The sequence below is a fragment of the Thamnophis elegans genome, chromosome 5, assembly GCF_009769535.1.
Source record: "Thamnophis elegans isolate rThaEle1 chromosome 5, rThaEle1.pri, whole genome shotgun sequence".
Lineage (NCBI taxonomy): Eukaryota > Metazoa > Chordata > Lepidosauria > Squamata > Colubridae > Thamnophis > Thamnophis elegans.
The window spans coordinates 59964814-59992697 of record NC_045545.1 but is presented as its reverse complement, the minus strand read 5'-3'; the positions used below and the strand labels follow the sequence as shown (position 1 = coordinate 59992697).

Below are 27884 nucleotides of genomic sequence, written 5' to 3'. Positions count from 1 at the left end.
TCTGGCCGCTCCGAGCCCGCGGCGCCCGGCGGCGGCTGCAGCAGCAAGAGCGGCAGCATGTTGGGCAGAGTTCGCTCAGCGATGGCGCAACTAGTCGGGGGTCTGGGAGGCGGAGGAAGCCCCCGGAGTCCGCAGCACGCCTCGCCCACCGCCAGCGCCTCAACCGCGCCGTCCCCGTCTGTTTTGTCCGAGGCTGCCGGGCCCAACGTTACCGCCGCCGCGGCCACTACCACTACCTCCTCCTCCGCTACCACCACGAGCAGTTCCTGTCGCGAGAAGCCCCGCGGCAGCTTCTCAAGGCCGGCTTTTCTGCAGCTCACGCCAGAGGAGCTCCTGCTGGCCGACGACCACACGGGCAGAGCCGTCCAGAGTCCCCGCGAGAGTCGCCGTCGCCTGCCCTGGAGCACCGGCTACGCCGAGTAGGCGAGAAAAAGCGGCCGGTGGAGGCGACGGAGGGAGGGAGCACCTCAAGCGCCTTGGGCCGGTGGGTGGGGGTGGAGGAAGGACACTTTCTTCCAGAGTGGAGGCGCAGGAGTGGGGGGCTTGGGCCGAGTGAATCTGCAAAGGAATCTCTTGAAAGTATATGACGAAACGGTGCCTCCGAGCATGCACAGAGTGCACTTAACAGTCTAGCAGCGAGCCCGTCCGTACGTTTTTCCAATTAGAGATAAGGAAATATGGGGTGGGGATGGGTGGCAAAAACGACCCATCGGTCGATTCACGACCTGCTCCGGTTTGCCCGTTTCTGTGCGGCAGTCGTTGATCCGAAGACATTTGTTTGCCCCGAGTGACGCCCGGACTGAATGGCCGAACCCTAGTATAGGGGATTCGGGGGAGGTTTTAATTTTATCACCGAGGGAGGGTTAAGGCTGTATATTCCCCCCTTGCTTTAAAGAGAGAAGATTTCGCTTCCCTCTTTAAACAGGGCTGGGAAGAGCATAGGAGCTGTGTGCGTGACGCGCTCGTTTTCCAGTCGCTGCTTCGGCCCGTTGGGTCCCGATTCATCCATGCCGGCCGCTCCGGAGCTACTACGAGATTCCTCTTTTAAACGGCTAGTAAACCGTTGGTCTCCGAGGGCAAGGGCGGGTGTTAAACCGCGCCGTTAGGTGGATGAGCTCCTAAGGATAGCCAGCCAATCGGATCTCCTCAAGCCTTCGCTCACCTTACGCGGCCTGAAGATGGTGCGAGGGAATTTATATGGGGGGAAAAAGGAGAGTCCAAATCGTGGGTTTCTTTCCACTGCTCATTAAAGAAGAAGCGGCAATTTCTGCATCTAGTGCTGTCTCTGTTGCATAATATATACACGTTAAATTAGTCGTGTGTTGCGCAATTTTCACGTTCGTTGGCAATACATATATGCATAACCATAAAGGAAAGATTGTACCATATACTGAGGAAAATGTAGTTGTGCTTGAAAATGTTCCAACAGAGAGCCAATGAGACTAACCACATTTCCTAGGAAGAAAACTGGTGCTGTCAGATCTAGACTGCAAAAAATCCAGACAGCCATTAGATACAGAAAATGCTAATGTCTAAGTATTTATCTGATAACACCCTTACAGTGTTAATGACCTTTACACCCTTAGGATATTCCTGCAGTTTTTAAGATTTATCTTAGGTGGAAAGTTAATTTTGTAAACTACCCAGAGAGCTTCAGCTATTGGGTGTTTTTCTTAATTAAAAAAAAACCCAACTCTTAAGACTTTATAGCTTACCAATAGCCCCACTTTTAAGCATTTCCTTAAAAACAGTGAGCCGGCAAAATGTAAACTTAGATTGCTTGAATAGATGGGTGAGACCAGCTGAGTTTTCTGAGAGTGACTGGGTTTACACAACACACTAGGCCATAATTTCTTGTTTATGGATTGTTATGTTCTTTGAACCCAGCAAAACTCAAATTGATTGGTGAGATGTAAATGCAATAAATAAATAAACCTGGTAAATTGGGTTTAGCTGCAAGCAAACAGTGGCTTAGTGTGTTATGTATACTGTACATAGCTAAGGTTTTCTTTTACACTGTTTTCTTATTTCAGAATTCTCATGGAACATGTTAAGAGAAAAAAATATTTTCTCGCAACACTTCCCTATCTCTGCCCTCCTTATGTCAATGTATGTGAACAAAATTTAAGCACCCCCTAGGCCGGGGGTGTCAAACTTGCAGTGTCACTCTGTCATGTGATGTATCGCTACTTTTCCCCCTTTACTAAAATGGGGGTGGGGGTGGTCAGCGCATGACACATCTGTCCCACGGGCTGCAAGTCTGACATCCATGCCCTAGGTTATTATTGTTGAATTTTAAAAAGTTAATAGAAGGCATTTGTCTTCATTGTCACGTCCATCACAGACCTCTGCAGGATATGGTTAAAAAAAAGGCACATTGGCAGTTATGAGATGCAACATTGGTGGAGTTTCCATCATCCAGTTGCTGACAGCACCTTAACTTTTTTGCTCATGCTCTCCAGACACACCTAACCTTCAGTATGGCCTTCTACATGTTCTGGTGGTTGCTAGGCCTTGCAGTTGGGAGCTAAGTGACAAACATGCAGAGGATCCAAAAATAGCAAATTACTTTTTTTTAAAAATAGACATTCAAGGCAATTGCATGCCTTGTGTGGGTGTCTGAAAATTTAATGTTTTATTGTGAGAACGAGTCCTATTTTTTATCAGCTAATTTGTGGGCAAATGCTTCTATTTTTGGCAGGGAAATTTGAGAAACTGTTATCTGGCTGGTAAAGACACAAAAGCCTTGCCAGGAAAATGGTGAACATGTGCACTTTAATCAAGACTGTTAAATTCATATTGGGTTCTGTTTAGAAATATTGAAATGGCCATAAACAGATGTTTTACTTTTTGTCTCTTTCTCCATTCATTTTACTTGCAAATGGTAATTGGCATTTTACTTGCAATTGATTTAATATTTAGAATTTGAATTTGAATTTGTGTTTATTTGTATGCCGCCCTTTTCCCTGGGGGGACTCAGGGCGGCTCACAATCAAAAGGAAGGGGGGAAACAGACTTTTACATATAGACAGTACATAATTAAAATGCAACATTCATACCATTCGGGCGGGTCACAATCTTTAGCCCCAGGCCTGACGGGATAGCCAGATTCTAAGGGCTGTGCGGAAGGTCTGGAGGGTGGTGAGGGTATGAAGCTCCACGGGGAGATCGTTCCATTGGGTCGGGGCTACCACCGAGAAGGCTCTCCTCCGCGTGGTGGCCAGTCGGCATTGGCCAGCGGATGGAACTCGGAGGAGGCCTAAACGATGAGATCTAATGGGTCATGTGGAGGTGATCGGCAGTAGGCGGTCTCTCAAGTACCCAGATCCACTACCATGAAGGGCTTTATAGGTGGCAAGTAGCACCTTGAAGTGTATCCGGAGATCGACAGGTAGCCAGCGCAGCTCGCGGAGGATAGGTGTTACGTGGGTGAAGCGAGGTATACCCACAATCGCTCGCGCGGCTGCATTCTGGACTAGCTGAAGTCGCCGAATACTCCTCAAGGGCAGCCCCATGTAGAGCACATTGCAGTACTCCAGCCTAGAGGTCACAAGGGCATGAGTGACTGTTGTGAGAGCCTCCCGGTTCAGGTAGGGGCACAACTGGTGCACCAGGCGAACCTGGGCAAATGCCCCCCTGGTCACAGCTGACAAATGGTGTTTGAAAGTCAGCTGTGGGTCCAGGAGGACTCCCAAGTTGCGGACCCTGTCTGAGGGGTATAATGTTTGACCCCCCAGCCTGAGAGATGGAATATTTGCCAAATTGGCGGGAGGGAAACACAACAGCCACTCGGTCTTATCCGGGTTGAGCACAAGTTTGTTAGCCCTCATCCAGTCCCTAACGGCTTCAAGTCCCTGGTTCATCACGTCCACCGCTTCATTGAGTTGGCACGGGGCGGACAGATACAGCTGGGTATCGTCCGCATACTGGTGGTATTTTATCCCGTGCCGCCGAATGATCTTGCCCAGCGGTTTCATGTAGATGTTGAAAAGTAGGGGAGACAGGACCGAACCCTGCAGCACCCCATATGTTAGGGGCCTAGAGTTCGATCTCTGCCCCCCCAACTAACACCGACTGCGACCTGTCCGAGAGGTAAGAGGAGAACCACTGTAGAACAGTGCCTCCCACCCCCACCTCTCGCAGTCATCGCAGAAGGATACCATGGTCGATGGTATCGAAAGCCGCTGAGAGGTCAAGGAGAACCAGGATGGAGGCATGGCCTCGATCCCTGGCTCTCCAGAGGTCATCGGTCAATGCGACCAAAGCGGTTTCTGTGCTGTAGCCAGGTCTGAAGCCGGACTGGAATGGGTCAAGATAGCTGGTTTCCTCCATGGCCCGCTGGAGCTGAAAGGCCACCACCTTCTCAACAACCTTCCCCATAAAGGGGAGGTTGGAGACTGGACGGTAATTGTTAAGAACGGCTGGATCCAGAGATGGTTTCTTCAGGAGGGGTCTAACCACCGCCGCTTTGAGTGCGGGGGGAAAGACCCCCTCTCGAAGGGAGGCGGTAATAACCGCCTGGATCCAGCCCCGTGTCACCTCCCTGCTGTTGACAACCAGCCAGGAGGGGCACGGGTCCAGTACACATGTGGAGGCACTCACAGCTCTCATGGCCTTATCCACGTCCCCAGGGGCAACATCCTGAAACTCAACCCAGCGATGGTCTACCAGATTATCCCCTTGTGCCTCGGCTGGATCTGCAGGATCGGAGTCCAACTCCGACCGAAACCGAGCAACTTTGTCCGCCAAGAACTGGACGTACTCTTCAGCTCTACCCTGCAAGGGGTCCCCCGTATCCCTCCTATTTAGGAGGGAACGGGTTATCCTAAACAGGGCGGCAGGGCGTGACTCGGCGGAGGCAATCAAGGTGGCAATATAAGATCTTTTTGCCGTCCTAATTGCCCTGATGTAATCCTTGGTGCATGATGTTAAAAGTGCTCGGCTCGATTCGGATTTGTTGGACCTCCACAAGTGCTCTAGGCGTCTCTTCCGGCAATATCCCATTTTGCTTATGGCTTCATGCTGTGTTCCCTGACTTCACTTGCCTTTGTTTAACAGCATAGGTTGTCTTAGTTTTAAGAATGTTACTACTGGTAGGACTCAGCCCTGAGATAATATCAGTTCTAAATATAAGTTCCTTGACCTAGGAGAATATCCTCTTATCTGTTTTTTCTGCTACTCCTGCAAAGGTTTTTTTTGTTGTTGTTCTTAGCAGGTTCTCATTTTTTATTTTTAACAGACTAATGAATAACAATAAACTGAAGTCTCTTTCCTCTTAAAGAATTTATTAACATAAACTTGGGGTTATTGCTAAAATTGTAGAAACCTTTTACACAGTTTAATGCAGTAATTTATGCAGGGGGAAAAAACTGTGCCCTTGGCCAGATTCATGCAACAAGGCATAGGATGTTTTGTTTGAATGCTGCATAGATGATGTTCAGGACTTGTTCCCATAATGTGAAATACTGTAATGGGTTTAAAGTACAAAGGCAGATTCTGATTGAATCTTAGAAAAAGCTTTCTATCAGTAAGAATAATTGGACAGTGAACACATGTGCCTAGAGAGACAATGGCCTCTCCTTGGATATGTCTGGATTCCTGTAGTGAGCAGACAGTTGGGCTAAATGACCTAAATCAATATTTTTTCAATTTCAGCAATTTTAAGATTGGGGAATTCTGAGAGTTGAAGTCCCTGTATCTTAAAGTTGTTGAGATTGACAACCGTTGACCTAAAGTAGGGATGTCAAACTTGCAATGACACGTCACCACCTGACATATCACAACTTTTTCCCCCTTCACTAAAACGGGGGTGGGGGTGGACAGTGCGTGACATCCAGCATGTGGGCCGCAAGTTTGACATGCCTAAATGGTTGCTTCCAACTCTGCAAGTCTTTGATTCCCAATCCAGTCACTGAGTTAAAAAGAACCTCTAGTTCTTCCTTTAGTGCCACCTCTGCTGGAGACTATAATGATATTTGTAGCTTCAGTTTTACCATCTGAAACAAGGATATATTACTTGGCCAACTCACATGCAGAGATATTTCATCCGGATATGGGTCATCATGCTGTACTATATTTCCTTTTTAGCTTTCCTTGCAGAATTCATTGAGCTGATATTTCTCGTTATGTATCATCTGATCTGAGTAGAACATTTTCTTTTCTTGTTGTTATTCACACTTTCCCTGTCTTTGCCTATGCTTTGGAGGACTGCCTGCTTCATTTGGTTGCACACTAATTCTATAATCTATAAATCCACATTTCAAAGGCTTCTCTTACCCTATTTGTGATTTGGCTCCTATAAAAGAACTGGCAAGACATAACAGTATACAATCTGCCAACAAAGTTCCAATCTTAAATCCTGACAGCAAGCTAGTTACTTATTTTTCAACAAGCTACTCTCACCTGTTCAGCCTTGCTCTTTATTTCCATGCTTTGATCCCATCTGTCACTCTGAATCCAGCCTAGGTATTTATAATATCTCACCCTCTCAAGTTGTTTTGCTTGTATGATAGCTTGTTGAGGGATCTTCTTTTTACTGATAATTATTTTTGCTTTGTTCTGTTTTGAATATAGCCTGTATGATTTATTTGATGGAGTAAACTTTGTAAACCTTGCTCTCTATTTACTAAACAGAAAAATAATCTGAATAAAACTTGCTTAATATTTGGCTATTAAAGTTTATATCGTCTTACCATTTTTCTAAATATTAATTGGAAATAACTTCTGAATGCATATTGAAATGCCAAGTTGGCAATGCACATCTTTGTTGCATCCCAAACAATAGTTGAAATTATTTTGCTTTTCCTTCTACCTTAATAGGTGCCATTTGCTTCCAATATAAATTCATCATAATGCAGCTTTATTGTTTTCAATATACCTATTATCATGCTTCCCTTGATCAAATGCATTTTCATAATCCGTCAATAATCAATGAAGTTCCATAAATACCCATATTCACATTTCAACTACCTTCTGTATATTAAAAAGGCATTCCTGAATCCAAAGCACACCTATGCTTTCTATATTGCCAATAAGTCCTGGTATTGCAATTTGAAATTAGACAAAACTCTGCTTCCAGGTGAATGTGTTTAAGTTTGACGATTACCACTAAAACCAAAAATGACTAGTTGTAAATCTGCAGGATTTGATATTTCAAGTATGGTCATTTAAACACAAAACTAGTGGCTTTTAACAAAAAAATTGGACTGTGAACAAGTTTAGGATAATAGGTTTCCACAGATTTGCAGTGGGAAAAAGTCAGAATACAGTGTCTATTGATCCCATCTTGTCCCAGGCAACTTTGCAATTGTTTCACAACTACTGAAATCCATCCTTCCTTCCTTCCTTCCTTCCTTCCTTCCTTCCTTCCTTCCTTCCTTCCTTCCTTCCTTTTCTTTCTTAATTTCTTTAGATCAGAAAGGATATAAATTTCTTGCTGCAACAAAATGGTAAAAACTAGTAACAAAACCGAACTTGGATTCAACATTGTGATTATTCTTATACAGTACAAAATTATCTCCCATGCTGTTTACTTTTCTTATATGTACGTATGTAAAAGAGAGAAAGACCACCTGAAGAGGGCAAATTTTGCCTTTTAATTACTGCAGATCAAAATTGTTTTGATACAGTTGCGGTGACTGGTTGAAAAACAGACATCTCTATAGTTTAGTTGCCTATTTGACATAAATAGATGGGCTTGAAGCAAACATTGAAATCAGATGTTGGAATGTCCATGATGTAGCATGTTTGCTGAAGCTAAGTTAGGCCTAAATGCTCTTTATACACATTTCATTGGTTTGAAATACATGAAAAGGAATGTGTGCGCACCCATATGTATTTGTCTAAATGTATATGTAGAGTAGGCCTGTGGGGAGGGCTAAAAAAAAACCCCAGGTAATGACTCTTACCATGCAAAGTCTCACCTCCTTTTAACATGTAGGTATAAAAGGAATGGGACTTTGCACAATTGTAGCTGATACCCCCTGCAACTGATTGTAACTTGTACTAGTTACATTTTACCTTCTTAGTTTCTTAATACTTTTAAAAAATTCTTTGGAAGCATATTGAAGGTTTTCCTATCATCCTGTAGCGGTGGTGGGGGATGAGGAAGTGCCTGTTTGGAAACTCCTGAGTTCTATACCAACTGCCTCCGCAATACCATATATACTATTTGTGCCTTGCAAACTGTACTGTTGCAAATTCCTAACCAGACAATGTTTCCTGTTTTATGTTTCTAAAACTTCCTGCTACCAAGTTGCGTTTTGCAATGATGTGAAGTTGCAAAGCTGAAGGAAAACATAGATAAAAGAAACTTAATGTGGTCAGAAAGTTTCAATTCATTTTGTCTAACAGTTTTATGCTAGGAGATTTGCTGACTTTGAGGTCCTCTGGCAGGTTCTTTCATCAGAAATAATGGTTGCCTCCAAGGGCTTGAACAAAGCTTGAAACCAGGAGTTCTGTTTGGATAACAAAGAAGGCAGTGTGAGGTTAATAATAAGTTTAATTAAATGGTTTTAGAGCTTCACTTCTGATGATCCTATGTTGGTCAGTCGGGTACCAGAAACCATTCATTGACTAGAAGTAAAATGAACCCACCTATTGGTAGCTAAACGGGGCTGGATTTTAGGTAAAACAAAAACAAAAACAGACATTACAGCTATGCCAGGTCCTTTCTCAGATTGCTTCTGTTTACTAAAAACAGCAGCAATGGAATCATTTGTCCCTATTTGTGGTCACTCTTTGTGCAAGATGAATCCGAGATAGAGGGAAGTTGGCCAATCAAATTAAATTCATATCCTTAAATCCACACTATGATCGTTTGTTTCTCTCTTTCCTGAACAGAGTGATAAATGCTGGTAAGAGCCAGCATAATGAGGATCAAGCTTGTTGTGAAGCCGTCTTTGTGGAAAAAAGAGACAGCCTGAGAAATAACCCAGGCCCCAAGGGAATCTCTGGAGAGTCAGAAGTGAGTGGTGAGCAACTGGATGACCAGAGCTTCTTCCGCAGCTGGGTCTCAACCCGTAATGTAGTTTATTTGATTTTGGTTTACTCTGTTGCATGAACCCAATTGTTATGGCTTATAACTGATAATTTTTGTCTTTGCAGTTAGAATGTAGTTCACCGACTCAGATTGGATCCTGCAGAATGTAGTTTATTATGGATTATCCAATAAATCAGGGTTAAACAGGCCATTATTTATGGCTTCATAACAATTTTACCCAGCTAATAGTTTCAACCATAGTTGAATCATAGTTTACCACATTATGTGAACTTATTCTGATTTGGGATTATAGGACTGTTTGATTCCCAATTGCTGATTAATAGTAATGGTCACACAAAATAGTTGTTGTTTCAAAGGTCTCATCTGAATTGGCAACCATTGCTTACTTGATAAAGAGGAATTGTGAAGCAGTGGGTTCCACAAACTTTCCCATTCACCATAGTCACAGGAACTATTGCAGCTGGCATTTAAAATACCAGCTTTTTAAAAAGGCCTTTAAAGCAGACATAATAATGCCTGTGGCCTCTTTGTAGACACAGGGTGAATAAGATAGGATAGGATAGGATAGGATAGGATACTTTATTGGCCAAGTGTGATTGGAAACACAAGGAATTTAACTTTGGTGTATATGCTTTATGTACATAAAACTTCTGCATTGCTCAGGAGCAAAAATCTCATCACCTTGCTACTTCATCACCTTTTCTGCCCTTTTGCAGTAAAATAAAGTCCAGGAATTAGGACATCCTTGAACTGATGGCAGTTTGGTTAAATTGATCGCTGGCTGAGAAGGTGCTGAATGTTGCTTCAGTCACAAACTACAAAGCTTGCAGAATTTCACCATAGTGCTGTTTCATCAGTTTCACTTTTTAAAACTTGAGTTTCCTTTTTTTTTGGCACCACATCAGGATAACCTTTCCAACCTCTCCACAGGGCAGCAAAGGTCTGTACTTTTACTACTGGGGTTTGTTTGACGGACATGCTGGAAGTGGAGCTGCAATCATGGCATCAAAACTGCTTCATTTCCATATTCGTGACCAACTCCGAGACTTGGTGGATATCTTACAAGATTCCTCTCCTCCTCCAATTTGTCTGCAAAAGGGACCCAGGACATTTCTCACAGAACCAAACAAAGCTCCTCTGGCAGAAGATGCAGAGGTCCCAAACAGTGCCTTGCCACGCTTCCATATGGAAAAGGTGGTTTCCCATGAAAGTTTAGTAGTGGGAGCCATTGAAAATGCATTCAAGCAGATGGTAAGTAAACAGAAGAAAAATGGCCTGGAGAAAGCAGACTGTTCCAATAAAACAGAATAACAGAATTGGAAGGGACCTTGTAGGTCAGCTAGTCCAACCCCCTGCCCAAAGAGGAGACCCTACACCATTTCTAGTGCAATAGTACAGAATTACCATTGGCTCCATCACAAGTCTGAAAGCTTGGAACACTAAACCTCTGGTTGTCCAAACCCAGATTGGATGCTGGTACAGAATTACAATCAATTTCCTGTCTTGGCACAGACTTTGGAATACATGTAAATTGCTACTAGGCATGTGGTTATCTTAGTCTGAGGTAGCACTTCCTTGTAATTGATGCCCGATTCTATATCAGAAGTGGAGTGAAATGGATATGTTGCATTCAGAGATAGGAGAGCCAAGGTAAACAAACAAACAAAATCTGCTTGACCTTGCAAACAGCCAAAGGGCCTCGGATATGTTATTTATGATGTAGTCTATCTCATAGATTTAAACAAGTGAAGGATACGCTAGATTAATCCTCAAAATCAAATAAACTCAATTAAGCTACTAATATTACTAGTTTAATATTAACACACACATCCCTCATAGCCATCGACATGGCATGTAAGTTGGAGATCAGGGATGTGTTCCAATTCTGCCTGGCTGTCTTCCACCCAGAATATGCATTCACTTCCTTTTGCAGTTAAGATGCTGACATGGTGACCCATGACTATTTTTGGCTGACTAGGTATTTGCTTACCTAGTTACAGATCCTGAGCAGAGCCTGTTCTGTTTTTCTGTAGCTGAGCTTGAGATCTTGTCTTTGATGCTGCTCAGGGGAATAAAACATACTGACACATTGTCAACATATAGCATTCATATACTGTACCAGTTTAGTTGTCATGGCTTCCACGAAGAATCATGTAATGTATAATTTAGTACAGGTACTGAAAATGTTATTGAGGATTCCCCATCTCATCATAAAATTATATAGAGATATTTACTAGCCTAGGTTTTTTTTTTCTTTATTTGTTTCCTCATATATTTGAACTGTGCTTGCTAAGTAGCTTTCTTTTTATTAGTATTGTCTCCTTTCTTTCATATATTTCAGACCAGTTTAACTGGTGAATCCTAATAAATAAAAGATTAAATTAGCAATTAACTTAGACTTTGGAAAACAGATAGGAATAGTTACAGATTAACCACCATTCTAATGGCCAAAACCTGAAAGGCACATTACAAATGATGGTAAACACACAGCCATCCATAATATGGGGTACCCTCTCTTTTCTTAAAAAAAGAAAGTCGTATATCTGTATGAATAGAAAAAAAATGCTGCAAACATTGCTGCACAAATAGTTCCTATTTATAATTGCTTTTGCATATTTTATTTTTTTGAGGATTAATGGCTATTAAATTGCCCACTGTTCTGACCCCCCCCCTCCGGCCTGCGAATCACCCAGACACAGGCTTCGCTGTTTGCCACTCTTTAATCATGGAGTTATCGACTCCTTTGGCTGAAGGCCCAGACAAGACTCACATGCAAGAATAGTTGGCAGCAATCCAAATTCAACAGACATGGATACAAGACAGACAGAGTTTTCCAATACTGTTTCGAATGGTTATTTCCTGTAAATGTCCCCTCCCAACTTCTCCACTTATATACTCTCTTGGGAGGGGCCAAGCCACAACCACCTGGGCTTAATCATCATCTGTGAGTCTGTCTACGGAGCTGCTGCTTCCGTTTCTCCGCCCTTCTTAATCTTGCATCAGGGACAAACTGCCTTTGATCCTCTCCACTGCTCCATACCTCAGGCGCCTCCTGGTGGCCAACCAGCCTCTCTGGTTCCTGCTCTGAGTCTGAACCCTGCCCAGGGTCCTCCACATCTTCCCTGGCAGACTCATATGGTTCCTCGCTATCCGAGTCCATCAGCAGCTCAACCGGATCCTGCTGGACCACAATACCCCCCAATCCTAACCATTTGCCTAGTTTTGGAAATAATATGCCATAATTCAAACTGTTTAATAAGCACAAAGCAGGGCTACTAAGCATGATTAAGGATCTCTCTTCTAACAAAGCATGACCTTATTTGGGGTAAACGATTCAAGTCAAATCCTAGTGTAGCATAATGCAAACACAGCCTTTGTTTCAATGTCATTTCTCTTATCTAAGATAGACTTTTGATGTACGAAACAAAAATTTGTCAATGCATAAAGTTGTAATTGTACAATTTGAAGGTAATGTCTAAATGACTATCTTGTTTCTGCAGCTGTTGTTTATATATCTATTTCTTTAGGACATTCTAGTTTGTTAATATAGGAAGGTGAGGAAGATCTGTGATTACATACAGTACGGTTGTGCCTTCTTTTCCGATATGATAGGACATTTTTTTTCACTTGTACTTTTGTTTTTCTGCCTTTTCAGGACAATCAAATTGAGCAAGAACGGGTAACCAGGCAGGCAACTGGAGGCTGCTGTGCCCTAACTGTGGTTTATCTTCTGGGAAAGTTTTATGTGGCCAATGCTGGTGATAGTAGGTAAGTGGGCTGGAGAATTTTTGGTTCCCTGCCAAATTAGTATTGTCCAAAACATCTATTCATTGGGGAAAAATAGCATTTCTTTACTGCGTGGTAGAATTTAATCAGAGTCCTTCTGCTCAAGGTCAATTATTTTTAAGGTTTTACCTATAATTTGTACAAAATTTTAACAACAGTTAAAATATTTGTCTGTCTTCTGTCCATTCACCATTAGTACCACCACACTAATCCTTAAGAGGGTGTATATTAATGACAGAGGGCCAGTTTGGTGTAGTAATTAGGGCATCAGGCTAGAAACTGAGAGACTTGAGTTCTCATTTTGCCTTAGACATGAAGCCAGCTGGGTGACTGTGGGCCAGTCACTTTCTCTTAGCCTTAGGAAGGAGGCAATGTTAAGACACTTCCAAAAACTTTGTCAAGAAAACTGCAGGGGCTAATCCAAGAAAATATAGACAGTTGTATGATGCTGTGTTCCTAGTGATGCTGCCTAGGATCAGAAATTCCAATTTTGCTTTCAGGAAATAGTCTGATACTATGTGACATTGCTATAATACTATAAAGCTAAACAGAACTGTCTGATCAATATGTGGATAAGAAACCATTAGGAATCCAATAGCAGAGCTTCTCCTAATCAAGGACTGTACTTATTGTCAACCAAAGAGTCAACTGACTTGTGTTCAAAAGATAGTGTGGTGGTATCAGTGACGGAGCCCGCTTAAGATCTGGGTATGACATAGTTGTGGATCCCAAGCAAATTAGAGAGCATTTAATTTTAACTTCTGTTTTGTGATCTGAATATTAAGGTAGAAAAAATAAATATTGATAAATATAAATATGCTCTTGCGACATATCCTGAGATAGAATATAAATGCTGCAAGAGGAAAAATCAGTTTTTAATTGTGGATTATTCATTTGGAATTCCAATTTGTATTAAAATTTATTCTTAGTTCCTTTGTTATAACCTGAAATAGGAGAGTCATGCCATTTCTCCTTCTATTGTTAGGAGACTCCTTTAAAAGTATGGATATTAAATATTAATCATTAAAGTTATTTTAGTCTTTATTGTAGATACTGCCTTGATTCACTGCCTATTGTTTTAATTGTTTTTAGTGATTCAAACCTAAATCTAGGGTATCACCATGTTTAGGTACTCATCAAATAATAATTTTAAATAACTTTTACTGATTTAAAATGTTTAGAACTTGTCAGTAAAATAAATTTTACTGGATTATTAATTAAAGTGAAGCATTAATGCTAAGTAGATTAAGGATTCTGGAATACTTTTGGAATTAATTAAGATGCTCTGTTTCCTCATTGAGTCTTCTATTCTGCATCCAAATTATTGGACAGTCTGCTTTGGGATTCTAAATTGGAAATAACTATATTTTCTTCTGTGTGCCAAAATGATAATCTCCAGCTGTATTGTATACATTACTATCTGGGGGTGATAGGTGTTACAAGTAAAGTATCATTTGGTGAAGGCTACAAAAGTGGAATACAGGATAGAGAAAAATACACTGATATTATTTCTCATTGTGGTCATTGAAATGAGGAGAGCTTGTATTAATAGGAACAACACACATACTTTTGACAAGTTATTTTTTCAAGATTTCAGTGAGAACAACTTTTTTAACAAGTCTGAATTACCAAATAGACCTTGTTTTAATTTTTGAATGAAATTGGGTTCTTAAGGGTCATAATAAATATGGAAATATTTGGTAGTTTAAGATGAAGACTTCCAACCCAAGAAGCACAGTAAAATTTTGTAACAAGTATTGTGTGAAGCCATAATTGTGTTTTTACTTGTTTTGCTTAGTCATGATGTCTTGAGAGATAATTGTAGTTTGTAAAGAATGATTTATAGCTGAGCAAAGGGCTTAGCAATTGTTTTAGGAGCCAGATTCCATATGCAATATTGCCAAAAGATGAAAATAAAATCCGTGTGTGTGTGTGTGTGTGTGTGTGTGTGTGTGTATAAAATCCATATTTTACATTATATTTTGATCAGAATATCCAGTATTTGGGTTTGGGTGATGTGACCCATTATTCTGGCCATACTTTTCTTCTCACCATCCCCCTCCATCCTTTCAGCACCATTTCTGAACCCTAGTTTCTTAGACTGATTTTTCTCCTTTGCTTCCTTCTCTGTCTGAACAAGGAACACCTTTTCTCTCAGAGCAGGTAACTAACATTGCTTAGTAATTTGGCTTAACTGCTACTGTAGAATATAAGGACATCTAAATATGTCTTTATGGCTGCTCATTTTCATTATGCTGTGTCAGTGTTCTTTCTCTGGATGTTCTTGAGTCACATCTAGGATTTGGCATTAACCCAATAGGAATGTTAAGGGAAAAGGCTACCTATCATTTCTTTGACCTTTTTAGTTTCTAAAGCTAGCATATTATACCAATATGAGCAAGACCCTATGTTATTAGATATATCTTAATGTTATGTGGGGGGAATAGTCTTTAATAGCTATGTCTGAAGGTCCAATCCACCCATTTCCCCTTTTCCCTGCACAAGCGCACAACTAGTGGAATGATACGTTTATATCTCCACTTATTCACGAATCTCATTGAAAGGACTTCAGCAGATCATTCAACTTGCTTATACTGTACAGTAGAGTGATTTCGGGTATATAATAAAAATATTTCAATCTATTTTGGATCTTTAGGAGATGTCAGCGAAACTTTAAAATCTAGAAATAAAATTGAGTGAAGCCCTAGCGAACAATTTCATCCAGAAAAAGGGAAAGAAGAAAACTTTCATCAATAGATTTCTGGGCTTTCAGGGGTAACATAACATTATCCTCTTCCATCATCAAGAAGCAGGCAAGGAAAACTCAGAGCATCTGGAAACGTAGATCCCCAGCCATTATTTGCCAGATTCCATATCCTTCCCAGAGGTTCTCTCTCCGTATGGCAATGATGGTGCTTACCTAATCCTGCCTCTCTTTGCCCTCTTGTGTATCTGCTGCTTGCACTTCCTCTGCCATCTTTCTCTCTTTCTCTCTAATGTCATCATTGCATGTTTCATTGCAGGGCCATTGTCATCCGTAATGGGGAAATCATTCCAATGTCCAGGGAATTTACTCCAGAGACAGAGAGGCAAAGGCTACAGTTTTTAGTAAGGAAGAACTTTCTTTCTATCTGATATATATTTAATCTATCACCACCGACAACAACATTGCCAGGTATATCCTTGAGAAATCAATTCTGTACAAACAGGATCATCAGAGTTCATAGTGGTTAAGTGAAATAAAGTTTGCAAGGCAAATCTAAATTGAAAAACCTCCTTTTTTTTGCTCATGGTTAATACATTTATGTTTTGTGCAACATTATCTAGCACGGCTGATCATCTTTGAAGCTTAGGGAATTTTCAGCTTCCATTTGGAATATGATGTGGGTGGATTTATTGTAAAGAGAGACTCTCAATGTACTATAAATTTGTATCTAGTATTTATTTTCCTTTTTGAGCAGATGTTTAAAGACCAGAACATGCATGTTGTTACAATCTTACAACATATAAAGGTTGTAATGTATAATGAATAACAGAGGTGTCAAACACACAACCTGTGGACCAGGTAGGGCCTGCGCAGGCCACACTCACCCTGGCCCTGCAAGGACAAAAGCAATCCCAATATGTCATGATACAGCCCGTAATGTAGATTGGGTTTGACACCCCTGATGTAACAGAATTAGCAGCAACCGCAGCAAACCACAGTGAATCCAAAATAATGACATATACACAATGATATCATCATGTAAATGCTGCAATTAGGTACTTGAACCTTGACATATGACTCAAGTGCATAAGTTGTGACATATGTGGGATAATGTTACGTGTGTGTTTATTACTTTTGCTCCTCCTTGCTTCCCCATGGATGCCCATTATAAGATATTGTTTTGTGATAATTCATTGCAAAAGAAAAACTAAGTTTTAAAATAGAACTGTAGAAACTCATGATTCTGCTGATCTCAGAATATTCTGAAGAAATAGTTGAGATGTGGAAGCTGAATTGTAATTGTTACAAAGTGGTGTTTTCTCAGCACTGGCAACTTTAAGATATATGAATTTCAATTCCCAGAATTCCTCAGTCAGTGGAGAATTCTGGGAGTTGACATCCATACGTCTTAAATTTGCCAATGCTGAGAAACATTGTTTCTAAAATATTAATTAATTAATTAATTTAATTAATTGTATTGGAATTATGTTATAAAAATTAATTAAAGCAGGAACATTCATCAGTCTTCTTTTTTCTGCTAATTTGAAGATTCAGTTGACTCACAGCACTTAAGAGAACAAATAAATATATTAAAAAAAATAGTATTTAAAATATATAATAGCCTCTCTACAAAATGGTGACAGACCAGGACAATCTGAGCGATTTTAGAGATTTTACAATGAACTGAAGATTATACCATTTGTCCTGGTACTACAGTTAATATATGTATGTATGTATGTATGTACGTACGTACGTATGTGTGTGTGTGTGTGTGTATATATATATATGTGTGTGTGTGTGTGTGTGTGTATTTATATACTCTCATCTATCTGATTTCCATTTTTCTAACTCTCTTAATGAAGGTATGACAGAGAGATGAACTCAAAACAACATTTTTGTAATATAAATATTTTGCATAAAAAATGCAACTAGAAGTGCAAGTAGCATCTCTCATACAGAATAGAGTAATGGACGTTTTCCTTGCAAATATATACATATTGCCCTGGAGAAAATCCTATTTACCTATAACATTGGGAAATTCCATTCCTGAGATCACACAGGGAAAAAGGTTAATCTCTCCCTCCCAATTTTTACATTCCGAATGGCACTCACAAAGGTAACCGGTTTGGTGTAATGGTTAAGATATCAGGTTAAAAATGGGGAAGCTCTGAGTTCTAATCCCACCTGAGTCACAAAGCCAGTTGTATGACTTTGGGCCACTCTCTCAGCCCTAGGAAAGAGGCAATTGTAAACCACTTCCAAAATGTTGCCTGACTTGTCCAGGCAGTCAAAGGGGTCAACATTGACTGAAATTTGGAAATCATATAATTCCAAATTTCCCCTTTGGCCAGAGTGCTTTGTGGAGTGAGAGTTCTTGCTTTTGTAGGGATAGTGATGTCCAAATTGCTTTAAACTCTGTTCAGTAAAAATAATAGTATACTTCACCTGTCTACCTACAATTCAAAAATACATTTAATAATATAGAAAAGGAAAGCCCCAGATGAAGATTCAAGAACAGTTTAGGGTTCCTCAAACATCTATTCTCTCTTCCTTGTCTACCACGAACTATGACCTGTTCTTTTAATAGCAGGGAAAAATGGAATGATGATGTGTTACATTTAAAAATCTTGTGACTATATTTTCAAGAGAAAAACAGCTTGGGGCTATTCTGAAAGTGAGAAGTGATAGAAGGCAGAGGTACTAATTGTAAGAAATGCAGCCCTCTCATGGTCATACACACACATATCCTTTTCTCCCTAGGGAGCAGTTTTTAGGTTTTATTTTTTAAAGCTTGTCTGAATAACACAGGAATTGCCTTATAGCTCAGTGAGATGGATTCATTCATGCAGAACATTATACATGTACTTCTTCGGATGAAAGCTAATTTACAGTCAGACAGAAATCTATGAAGCGTGAACAGCCCTACGGTGTTGCTGGCTCATGTTTTGAGCCTCCAACTTTATCTCTTTGGCAAAACACCAGACTGCATCTTATCTGCTGTTCTATTCAAATGGCTTCCAAGAGCCTTGGAAAAGAGAAAATAGTTTTGAGGAAGGGATCCACTGGCTGTGTAAAGATATTGAGCAGCGGGGAGCCCATCTTGTATTGTGCCCCAGGCTGAAGCAGTTCACTTTCTGCCAAAATCCTTTCATAGCTTAAATCATTTGTTGTGCCAGGCTGACAGTCTGTATTGCCTTATCAATGCCATCCAAGTTCTTGAAAAAGCAAAGCTTGCTGTGATTTTAGTACCTGTGTCTTTTGTAGCAGAAAACAAAAACACACAATTTCTTCCCTGCATTTCTTTTCCCCATGCCTCACTCCTCAATGGATACTCTTCTTAGAGTGTATAGGGAATAATTTTTTTAATGTAGCCTAACTGTCCCTTTACACTTCTTTTGGTCAGACTCATCAGGAGAGGTGGGGTAAAATTTGTCTCCTTAAACGTTGTGTGTTTAGGATCCGATTGAGCCAATGTTTCTTAATCTTTCTCTTTTTTGGCTTTGGATTCCATTCTTGTCTGACTTGGATTTAATTACTTCCATTGGGCCTCGTAAATAATTGCCTCTTTGATGATATTTACAGGAAAGGATGTAAGAGTAATTCTGAAGAGTAAGACCAACCTAGGAGATAGCTAGAGTAAGAACAACTTCAAACCTGTCTTTGAAATGCAAGAATCTCCTTTATATAGGTAACCAGTATGTAGGTGGATGCCCATGTACAGATACACATGATAGAGACATTCCCATAATTGGAATTTGTATTAAAATGAGAGCTGTCTGAGCACAGAACAGGATCTTGACTACAGAACTGAAGTCTTGTTGCTTTCTATACCAAATATTTGTGTACGCCACTATTTCTTATAAAATGAGTCTTAGTAGTTTCAACTTCTGTTTCTACTTTAGTCTGGATGTGGCCTGATTACCATTTAAGCATGGGACAGGTTCAGCTATTTATGCTTTAGCCTGTATTTAGGTAAAGAATGAATGCTTTGATCTTCCATTTTCATCTAGACATGGACATTATGTAGTAGTAGAAAGAGAAAAAAGATTGGGACCTTAAGTAAATTTTAATATCTCAGTTTAAGACAGTTGGATTGGTCACGACCTTTACGATATGCTTGTTCCCTTCTGGGATTCTATTACAGAGTGCTGCTTTTATGAGGAGTCTGTGGAATATGGGGCCAGCTTGTATTTCTGTTATTTTGATGGAAGAGATCCAAATATTCTCTCAACTGAGCTTTTTCTTTTCTCTCATAGGGCTATTTGAGGCCTGAATTACTGGGAAATGAGTTTACTTTCTTTGAGTTTCCCCGAAGGATCCAACAGAAGGAAGTGGGAAAGAAGATGTTATATAGGGACCAAAATATGAATGGCTGGTAACTTCTCTTTTCATTTGAAATAAAGCATGCTGAATCTCAGTGTCAATCACAAAAAGAAGATAATTTCTTTCCATCATCCTAAGCCATTCAGATGTTCCAAGCCCTCACCCCCTCCCCTTGCAATCCATGATTTACAACCATAATTGAGCCTGGAATTATGGTCATAAGTCATGGCAGTCATTAAGCAAGTCACCATGTGACCATGCCTGATTTTGTAACCTTTTTTGGAACAGCTGTTAAGTGAGTGCTGCTGTCATTAAGTAAATGCTGCAGTCTTTAAACAAATCCATAACACCCAACTGCTGGACGTAAATGCCAATAACTAGCAAAAGCCACCAAAAAATCATGGTCATGTGGCCATGCATGCTGCAAAAGGTTTCCATGTGCCCAACGTACAATCATGTGACCATGGGGGGCATTAGGTGTGACTGCTAGAACTTTGAAATAAGGTTGTAAGTGTAGCTCTGGGAAGTCCATCATAACAGTTGTTAAGCAAGGACTACCTGGAGGTGTGTTTACCTGGGCACAAATTGGAGAAATTACATACATAAAATACTGCTGACCTCAACCTTTTTTTCTAGCTATGAGTAGAAGAGATTCACCAGGACATTTTCTCCTTCAGCAATTGGTAGTTTAATAAATCTTAATATATCTGAGGCGATGATAACCTTCAGAGTGGCCTTATTTTGTATGTTTCCTTTTCTAACTAGGGCATATAAAAGGATAGAAGAAGATGACCTGAAGTTTCCACTTGTATATGGAGAGGGTAAAAAGGTAAGAGCTAAAACCAATATGGGAGTCTTTGTGCAATGGAGAGCTATTCATTTTCAGTAAATAGAGACAATGTTAGATTAAACAAGTATGAGGTGGAGAGAGGTTTGGTTGAGGGATAATGGAATTGGATTCAGGTTCTGCAAATCTTTATCACACAAATAAATGCCAGTTTTATGTTACAGTTTTAAAGTCAACAGTTTTTTTAAAAAATGGGCTTAATGTTTTGATACTAAATACTGATTCCCTGAAAATAAGACCCAACTGGAAAATAAGCCCTAGTTTGTAATATAAGCCCTACCCCCCAAAATAAGCCCCAGTTAACATTGCCAGCCAGGCGGAAGCATTTAATGCCATATTCCCCTGGAAATAAGACCTAACTGGAAAATAAGCCCTAATGTGAGTTTTGGAGCAAAAAATAATATAAGATCTGGTCTTATTTTTAGGGAAACACGAGTAGATACAGCTAGCATTAGGATTATTTGCAATTTTTTATTGAAGAAAGAAAACAAGGAAAAATGAACAACTTAAAGAATAAAAATAAGAAGAAAAAATAAAAGAAAAGTGAATACATATACAATTTTGTCTTTAAGAAGTTAATATGAAACTTTAAATATCCATTTCTAATATTGCTTTTTCAAAATGACTTTTACACAGCTGAAAGTAGTTGGTTAAGAAAAACATTGTTAATAAAGTAAATATACAGTGACCAAATCTGAAAACACTTTTTCTTCTCTTGATTTCTTAATGTTTTTTGATGCTTTGATTTTTTTAGATAGAGCAACTTTTCAGACATTGAAATACTACTAGTTCAGTGAAAGATATCTAGTCTTCCAATATTTTGCTCTAACAAATCTTGTTTCCTAACAATATGGGATTGAACAAATGTCTTCATATTGCATCAAGTGTTTATTGGCTACTTGTTTTTCTAATTAGGCTCGAATGATGGCAACCATTGGGGTAACTCGAGGCTTAGGAGACCATGATCTCAAAGTTTACAACTCCAACATCCACATTAAGCCTTTCTTATCTTGCATTCCAGAGGTGAGCACAACAAAACTAATGTTCTGATCCTTGAGATATACAGGTAGTCCTCAATTTACAACTGTTCATTTAGTGATCGTTTAAATGGCACTGGGAAAAAAAGAACTTTTGACCATTTTTCAGACCATTGTAGGATCCACATGGTCACATGTTCAAAATTCAGGTGCTTGGCAACTGATTCATATTTATGACAGGTGCATTGTCCTGAGGTCACATGTTTATCTTTTTGCGACCTTCTGACAAGCCAAGTCAATGGGGAAGCCAGAATCATTTAATCAGCATGTTACGAACTTAACAACTGCAGTGATCACTTAACAACTGTGGCAAAAAATATCGTGAAATGGAGCAGAATAGAACAGAACAGAATAGAATAGAATAGAATTCTTTATTGGCCAAGTGTGATTAGACACACAAGGAATTTGTCTTTGGTGTATATGCTCTCAGTATACATAAAGAAAAATAAAATAGAATACATTCCTCAAGAATCATAAGGTACAACACTTAATGATAGTCATAGGGTACAAATAAGCAATCAAATCATACTAGGAAACAATCAATATAAATCGTAACAATACAAGCAACAAAGTTATAGTCATACAGTCATAAGTGGGAGGAGATGGGTGATAGGAATGATGAGAATAGTAATAGTAATGCAGACTTAATAAATACTTTGGCAGCATTGAGGGAATTATTTATTTAGCAGAGAGATGGTGTTCGGGGAAAAATGTTCTTGTGTGTAGTTGTTTTGTGCAATGCTCTATAGCGTGGTTTTGAGGGTGGGAGTTGAAACAATTTATGTCTAGGATGTGAATGGTCTGTAAATATTTTCACATCCCTCTTTTTGACTTGTGCACTATACAGTGGAAGGCAGGTTGGTAGGAACTGTTTTTTCTGCAGTTCTAATTTTCCTCTAAAATTCTGTCTGTCTTGTTGGGTTGCAGAACCAAACCAGACAGTTATAAAGTTGCAGATGACAGACTCAATATTTCATCTGTAGACCTGTATCAGCATCTCATTGGGCAGTTTGAGTTGGTGCAGAAAGAACATTCTTTGTTGTGCTTTTTTGATGACATTTTTGATGTTATGTGTTCATTTTAGGTCTTAAGATATGATAGAATCTAGAAATTTGAAGGTTAATACTGTGTTGTCTAGTATTGTAAGAGGTGGTAGTATGGGAGGGTTTCTACCACCATTTCTACGGTTTTGGGGCTCAATTGTGGTTGTAGGTTGAAAAATATCTGTATTTACATTGTGTGTGTGTTTGTGTATGTGCGTGTGTGTGTGTGTTTGGGAGTGGGCATGATTTGAAAACTTTGGAACTCCACTAATGCAACTCGTCACACAAATATCACTTTCCACATTTGCATATTTCAGCCCCCTGACCTTCTCAAATACCCAGGGATAAAAAAAAATGAAGCCTTAATGACGGAAGAAATTTAAATGCTTCATAAATAGATAATCTGATTGAAAATTTTTGGTTGCCATTAAGTCTGGTGATTCATGCCCTCGGTAGACCCCGTGCGTGACAGACAGATCTAAAATGGTTGCCCTTCCTGGCCTTAATGATAAGCTTTCCATTTATTTGTTTTAAGGGCAGTATAATGGAATATTTGTATTTTCTTTCTGGACAAAGTACATTTCTTAATTGTAAATTCCTTCAGGATTTCTTTTCATGGGAAGCAGTATAGAAATGTTGAAAATAAATACAGTGGTACCGTGATACTCAACTGCTTAGAACTCATTTTAAATTCATGCATTTTAATGAGAAAATGTAGTCCTGTTACTTGTCGTTTGTTTGATACTTGACATGCAAGCTAGAACTTGTCAGTATCAGCTGCCTCATGAGTCACTACCCTTGCCAGCTGAAACAAAGGGTCACCTGGTACCTCTGTCCCTGGACACATCTCCTTATGGTCTAATCTTAGTGCCTGTGGTCATTTTGTATATTTTTGCGCTGACCTCTGGAAGGCCCTGGACATTTCCTTTCGGAGAAATTTAGGAGAATCAATGTTCCATTAAGAATCTTCAAACAAAGATATATTTAAAATGTCTTTTTCCCCAGGTTTATTAACCAGCCTATAAGTCTGAACAAATCTGTTGCATTTTCTCCAATATTTACAAGTGCTGTCTGCCCATTCATGTTTTTGGCAAATTCAAACCTCTGGGAATTCCAACCATTTTTAATTGGCAGGTTCGTAATGAGAGTGATCCCTTAGGTATCTTTTTCTTTTGCAATGCAAATTCATAGCAACAAAATTTTATCTTTGTGTTTATCCACAGGTGCACATTTATGACCTCACACAGTATGAGCATTGCCCTGATGATGTGCTGGTGCTGGGCACTGATGGCCTCTGGGATGTCACTAGTGATCAGGAGGTAGCCACTGTGGTCATTGATGTATTGATGGGCTATGAACCCAATGATCCTTGCAGGTGAATAGAACTGAATTTCCTTTCTTTCAAGTGTTGGGGATGACACTGTTCACTGGGTAGAACAGCCCTTTCTGAAACACTTACTATCAGTCTTAATTTGTACTTTTTGTTTTGCCTACTTGCCCTGTTGAATTAAGTTTATGTAACTTATATAAATGGACCACTAACTGAAAACTGGGAGGGAGAGAGGACTTCTAAAGTGTGCAACATTCAACAGGTAAGAGAAGATGTTCCCTTAATAGAAGTAGTCCTTGACTTATGATCAGTCACTTATCAACAGTTTGAAGTTATGATGGACACCAAAAAAGCTACTTAGAACCTGATTTTGAAGTTATAGTGGCCATACACACGCAGGCGAGTGCACACGCACACACATGGCAGTCATATGACTGTATTTTGGATGTTTGGCAACTGGCTCACTTTTACACTCATTTGCATCATCCATGCTCACATGACCACAATTTTCAACATTTTTTTGATGGTTTCTAGCATTTACTTCCAATTTCTGTTTAAAAAAAATACCATTAGATAAAATGGATTCACTTAGCTACCACATCATTCACTTAAAACTACCACCCCAAAAATGTAAAATCGAGTCCGGTCATGTGGCAACCTGCCACAATGACTTATGACTGTAATTCCAGGCTTAATTACATTCATAAGTTGAGGATTACTTGAATTAAAAATTATAATCAGTTCTATTTTCAAGGTTAGTCACATGCTTGCTTGGGACCTCATGGATATAACTGCACCTTTTTGGAAATGCATTTTTGAGATGAAAAATAGGCAGATTTTTCTCCCAGTCTTCCATTCATGATGCCAACATTTCCATCTGGACATTTATTTCCAGCTTTTCATATATAAACAGACTAATAAATGAGTAGTTCTTCTTCAAATATGGAACAGGAATATGGAATGGAAACAGTTCTTACTGTTTTATTTTTTAATTATTTATTTCCTTATAAGCCTTTGGTTCTTTTTGTAAAAATACAGAGGCAATTCACTGGTTGCTTTTAATAGCTCACATTTCTGTCAACCCTATTCTACACATTTGGTCCCTTATATTGTCACCTTGCCATGTCCTTTGCTGAAATGAATGAAGCATTTTTTTCATGATATTCTACAGATTTGGATTCAGGTGTCCCTGAATGAAGCCCAAATAGTTCAATCCATTTTACTGCTATTTCTAAAAGCTTTCTGGTTGAATCTACTTACCAGCATATATTAAAATTGCAAGAAGATAACTTTAATCCATTCTTTCCCCCCTCCCTCTTCACAATCAAGTAATTAAAATAATGACGTGGTTACAGTGCACCCATGAATACTTACTTCATAATAATATATCATGTTAGATTTCTTGCTATTTTCAAGTGAATAGTAATTATGGGCTTTATTCTCTTCCAGATATACCATGGCAGCCCAGGAATTGGTAATGAGATCCAGAGGAATTCTGAAGGACCGTGGCTGGAGGCTGGCCAATGACAAACTGGGTTCTGGAGATGATATATCTGTTTTTGTTATCCCCCTGGGTGGTCCAGGAAACTATTCCTGAACCCTGAACCTCCGGGATACAGAGTTCTTGATTCAAAACTATAAAAAATGTAATTTAATTGAAGATTGTAGATTCCCTTGCTGTTGAAATATTTTGTTCTTCAAGTCTTCAGAAATGGATTATAAAACCCAGTCATAAAGACTGCAGTTTCTCCATCCAGTTTTCATCTTTTTCAAGCAAGCGAGAGACGTGACACATAGCCGAAATCAAACTCTTTCATGAATTTCTACCATAAGGTCATGAAGTGCTGTAAAAATCCTTAATTCTCAGGGCTGTGTGGAATCTGTGATGTGGTGCCAGGGAAAGAAAACTCTGGGTTCCACTGGCATGGAAATGGTCTTCATACTGATTGTTAGTTCTGGACTATCCTTGATCTGTTACAGTACTGAATCATTTGTAAATATATTTTTTTGTTTCCCCCGTGATTATAAAGGGACAACTCAAGATGCCAAGGACCACCTCATTTTGATTCACAATGGCAACTGTGCCTACTTGTCTAGAAAATACTGTCTTTCTTGGCAATTAATCATATGTGAATTGCTAAAAAATAATGTCAAGTAAGTGTTGTTGACTGGTTGCTAGTTATTTCTTGGATTTATCCCAGGCAGGATATGCAGTTTTTCCCCTCTGAAAGTTGGATTTCAGGCTGAATGAAGTAAGCACTCATTTTAAATGTATCACTTATTTTGCAGGGATTTTTCTGCATCATGTTAAATACTGTACATCATTTAACAAAATTTGCTAATTTTATAGGAGTACCTCCTCTGAACAGCAGCAGATGGGTACAACTGATTTCTACCATAGAAAATATTGTTGAAGAAAATCTTACCTTGTATTGCTTCCTCCACAAAGTGGTGGAACATCTGGTGATCTAAGTCAACAACTGAGCCTTAAATAACAATATAGAGAAATCTTCGGCAGGTTAGGGATTGCAAATATGTATCTAAGGGCAAACTACATCTATAGAAGTTTACATTGTAGATTTTATTTCTAGTCACCTGTGCTCTTTTATGAAAGATTGAAAAATTTCTGCATGAAATCTCTACCTCTACAGCCCAGAGCCCTGAGTTCTTGGCTTAATGAATAAAACATATTCTGTACTGGTTTAAAACTTCCTGGCAATAGTAGCTACACTTTATAACTTGGTAACTATTTCAATTCAAGGAACCTAGCAACTCACAATCTGCAGTTTACGATACAGTTGTGAGCAATTGAGTGATAAGACATAACAAAGGGGGTATTGAAGACTATCATATTTATTAAAAACTTTCATGGATCACCTCTGATTCATGAAAGGTATATGCAATGGCAAACTTGTGCACCTTTAGAAAACTCTTTTTTTCCATTTACTGCACACACACAAACACACAACATGGCTATGTTTCCAGAAATGAGTGTTTTTTTTTCTTCCCCTCTCTTTTTCTTAGCCTTTCTCTTATTCCTTTTTAAAAAAATAAGTTATAGGCATTAAAGAAAATATTTCCACTCTTATTTTTATTCTATGTTTTAAAATATTTCATTTAGGCCACAATTTCTTCCATTTTTGCTAGGGAATAAGGTCCACTGAGTTATTTGGGTCTTCTAAGTAAACATTGACACTTCCCCATTACAGAAAGACTGAGCTTGAACACTTTGATTTATTTGTTAACAATGTGAGGTTTTAATGTCTGATGACAGATTAAAAGATAGACTGAAAGCCTGTGGGTATTTATTGGCATAAAGTAAAAACTAGTCAAGAAATAATCTTACTCGAAAGCACTTCAGTATTGATTTCTCTTTTTCTTTTGACCTGTTGTGACTTTATGGTGATTGATGTGTATCATGTCGCTTGTGAAAGATTAAATAAAGTAAATGCACCTCTTGGGAACCACTAGGACATAATCAGAAGATTAGATCATCTAGATTCCTTTTAAATACTTCGACTGAGTCATTGTTATGGCATAGTGAAGGCTACATCCAAATGTACCCACACTGATAGTTGACTTCAAGTGTTAATTCTAAGACCATGTCAGAATTCACCCTCTGGGAAGTCAATGCTGCACTTGCTGGCTGCATCCACTGAGGCTATTGCAAGGGAGAATTTACATGCATTCAAGCAAATATAAAGGAAGCTTTTATCACATGCAAGTGAATAAAAAGTTAAATTCCAGCTCAGATTTGGCATTCAGTGGCTCAGATTCACATGACCTGGTAAATTGTCATTAATCCGTACT

The 27884-nt window shown here is 39.3% G+C and overlaps 1 protein-coding gene across 2 annotated transcripts; it reads left to right on the top strand.

Moving 5' to 3' along the window:
- Nucleotides 1-26546, top strand: PPM1J (protein phosphatase, Mg2+/Mn2+ dependent 1J). Of its 2 annotated transcripts, none has more exons than XM_032218132.1 (10): nt 1-419; nt 8842-8965; nt 9932-10252; nt 12657-12769; nt 15811-15895; nt 19751-19869; nt 20583-20646; nt 21580-21687; nt 23968-24119; nt 25524-26546. In XM_032218132.1, exons 1-10 carry the CDS (start codon nt 58-60, stop codon nt 25669-25671), a joined length of 1596 nt encoding a protein of 531 aa, XP_032074023.1. In that variant the 5' UTR covers nt 1-57; the 3' UTR covers nt 25672-26546. The 2 variants fall into 2 exon arrangements, with proteins under 2 accessions (XP_032074023.1, XP_032074024.1); XM_032218133.1 differs by having other exon boundaries at nt 1-484.
- Nucleotides 26547-27884: the final 1338 nt, after the last annotated feature.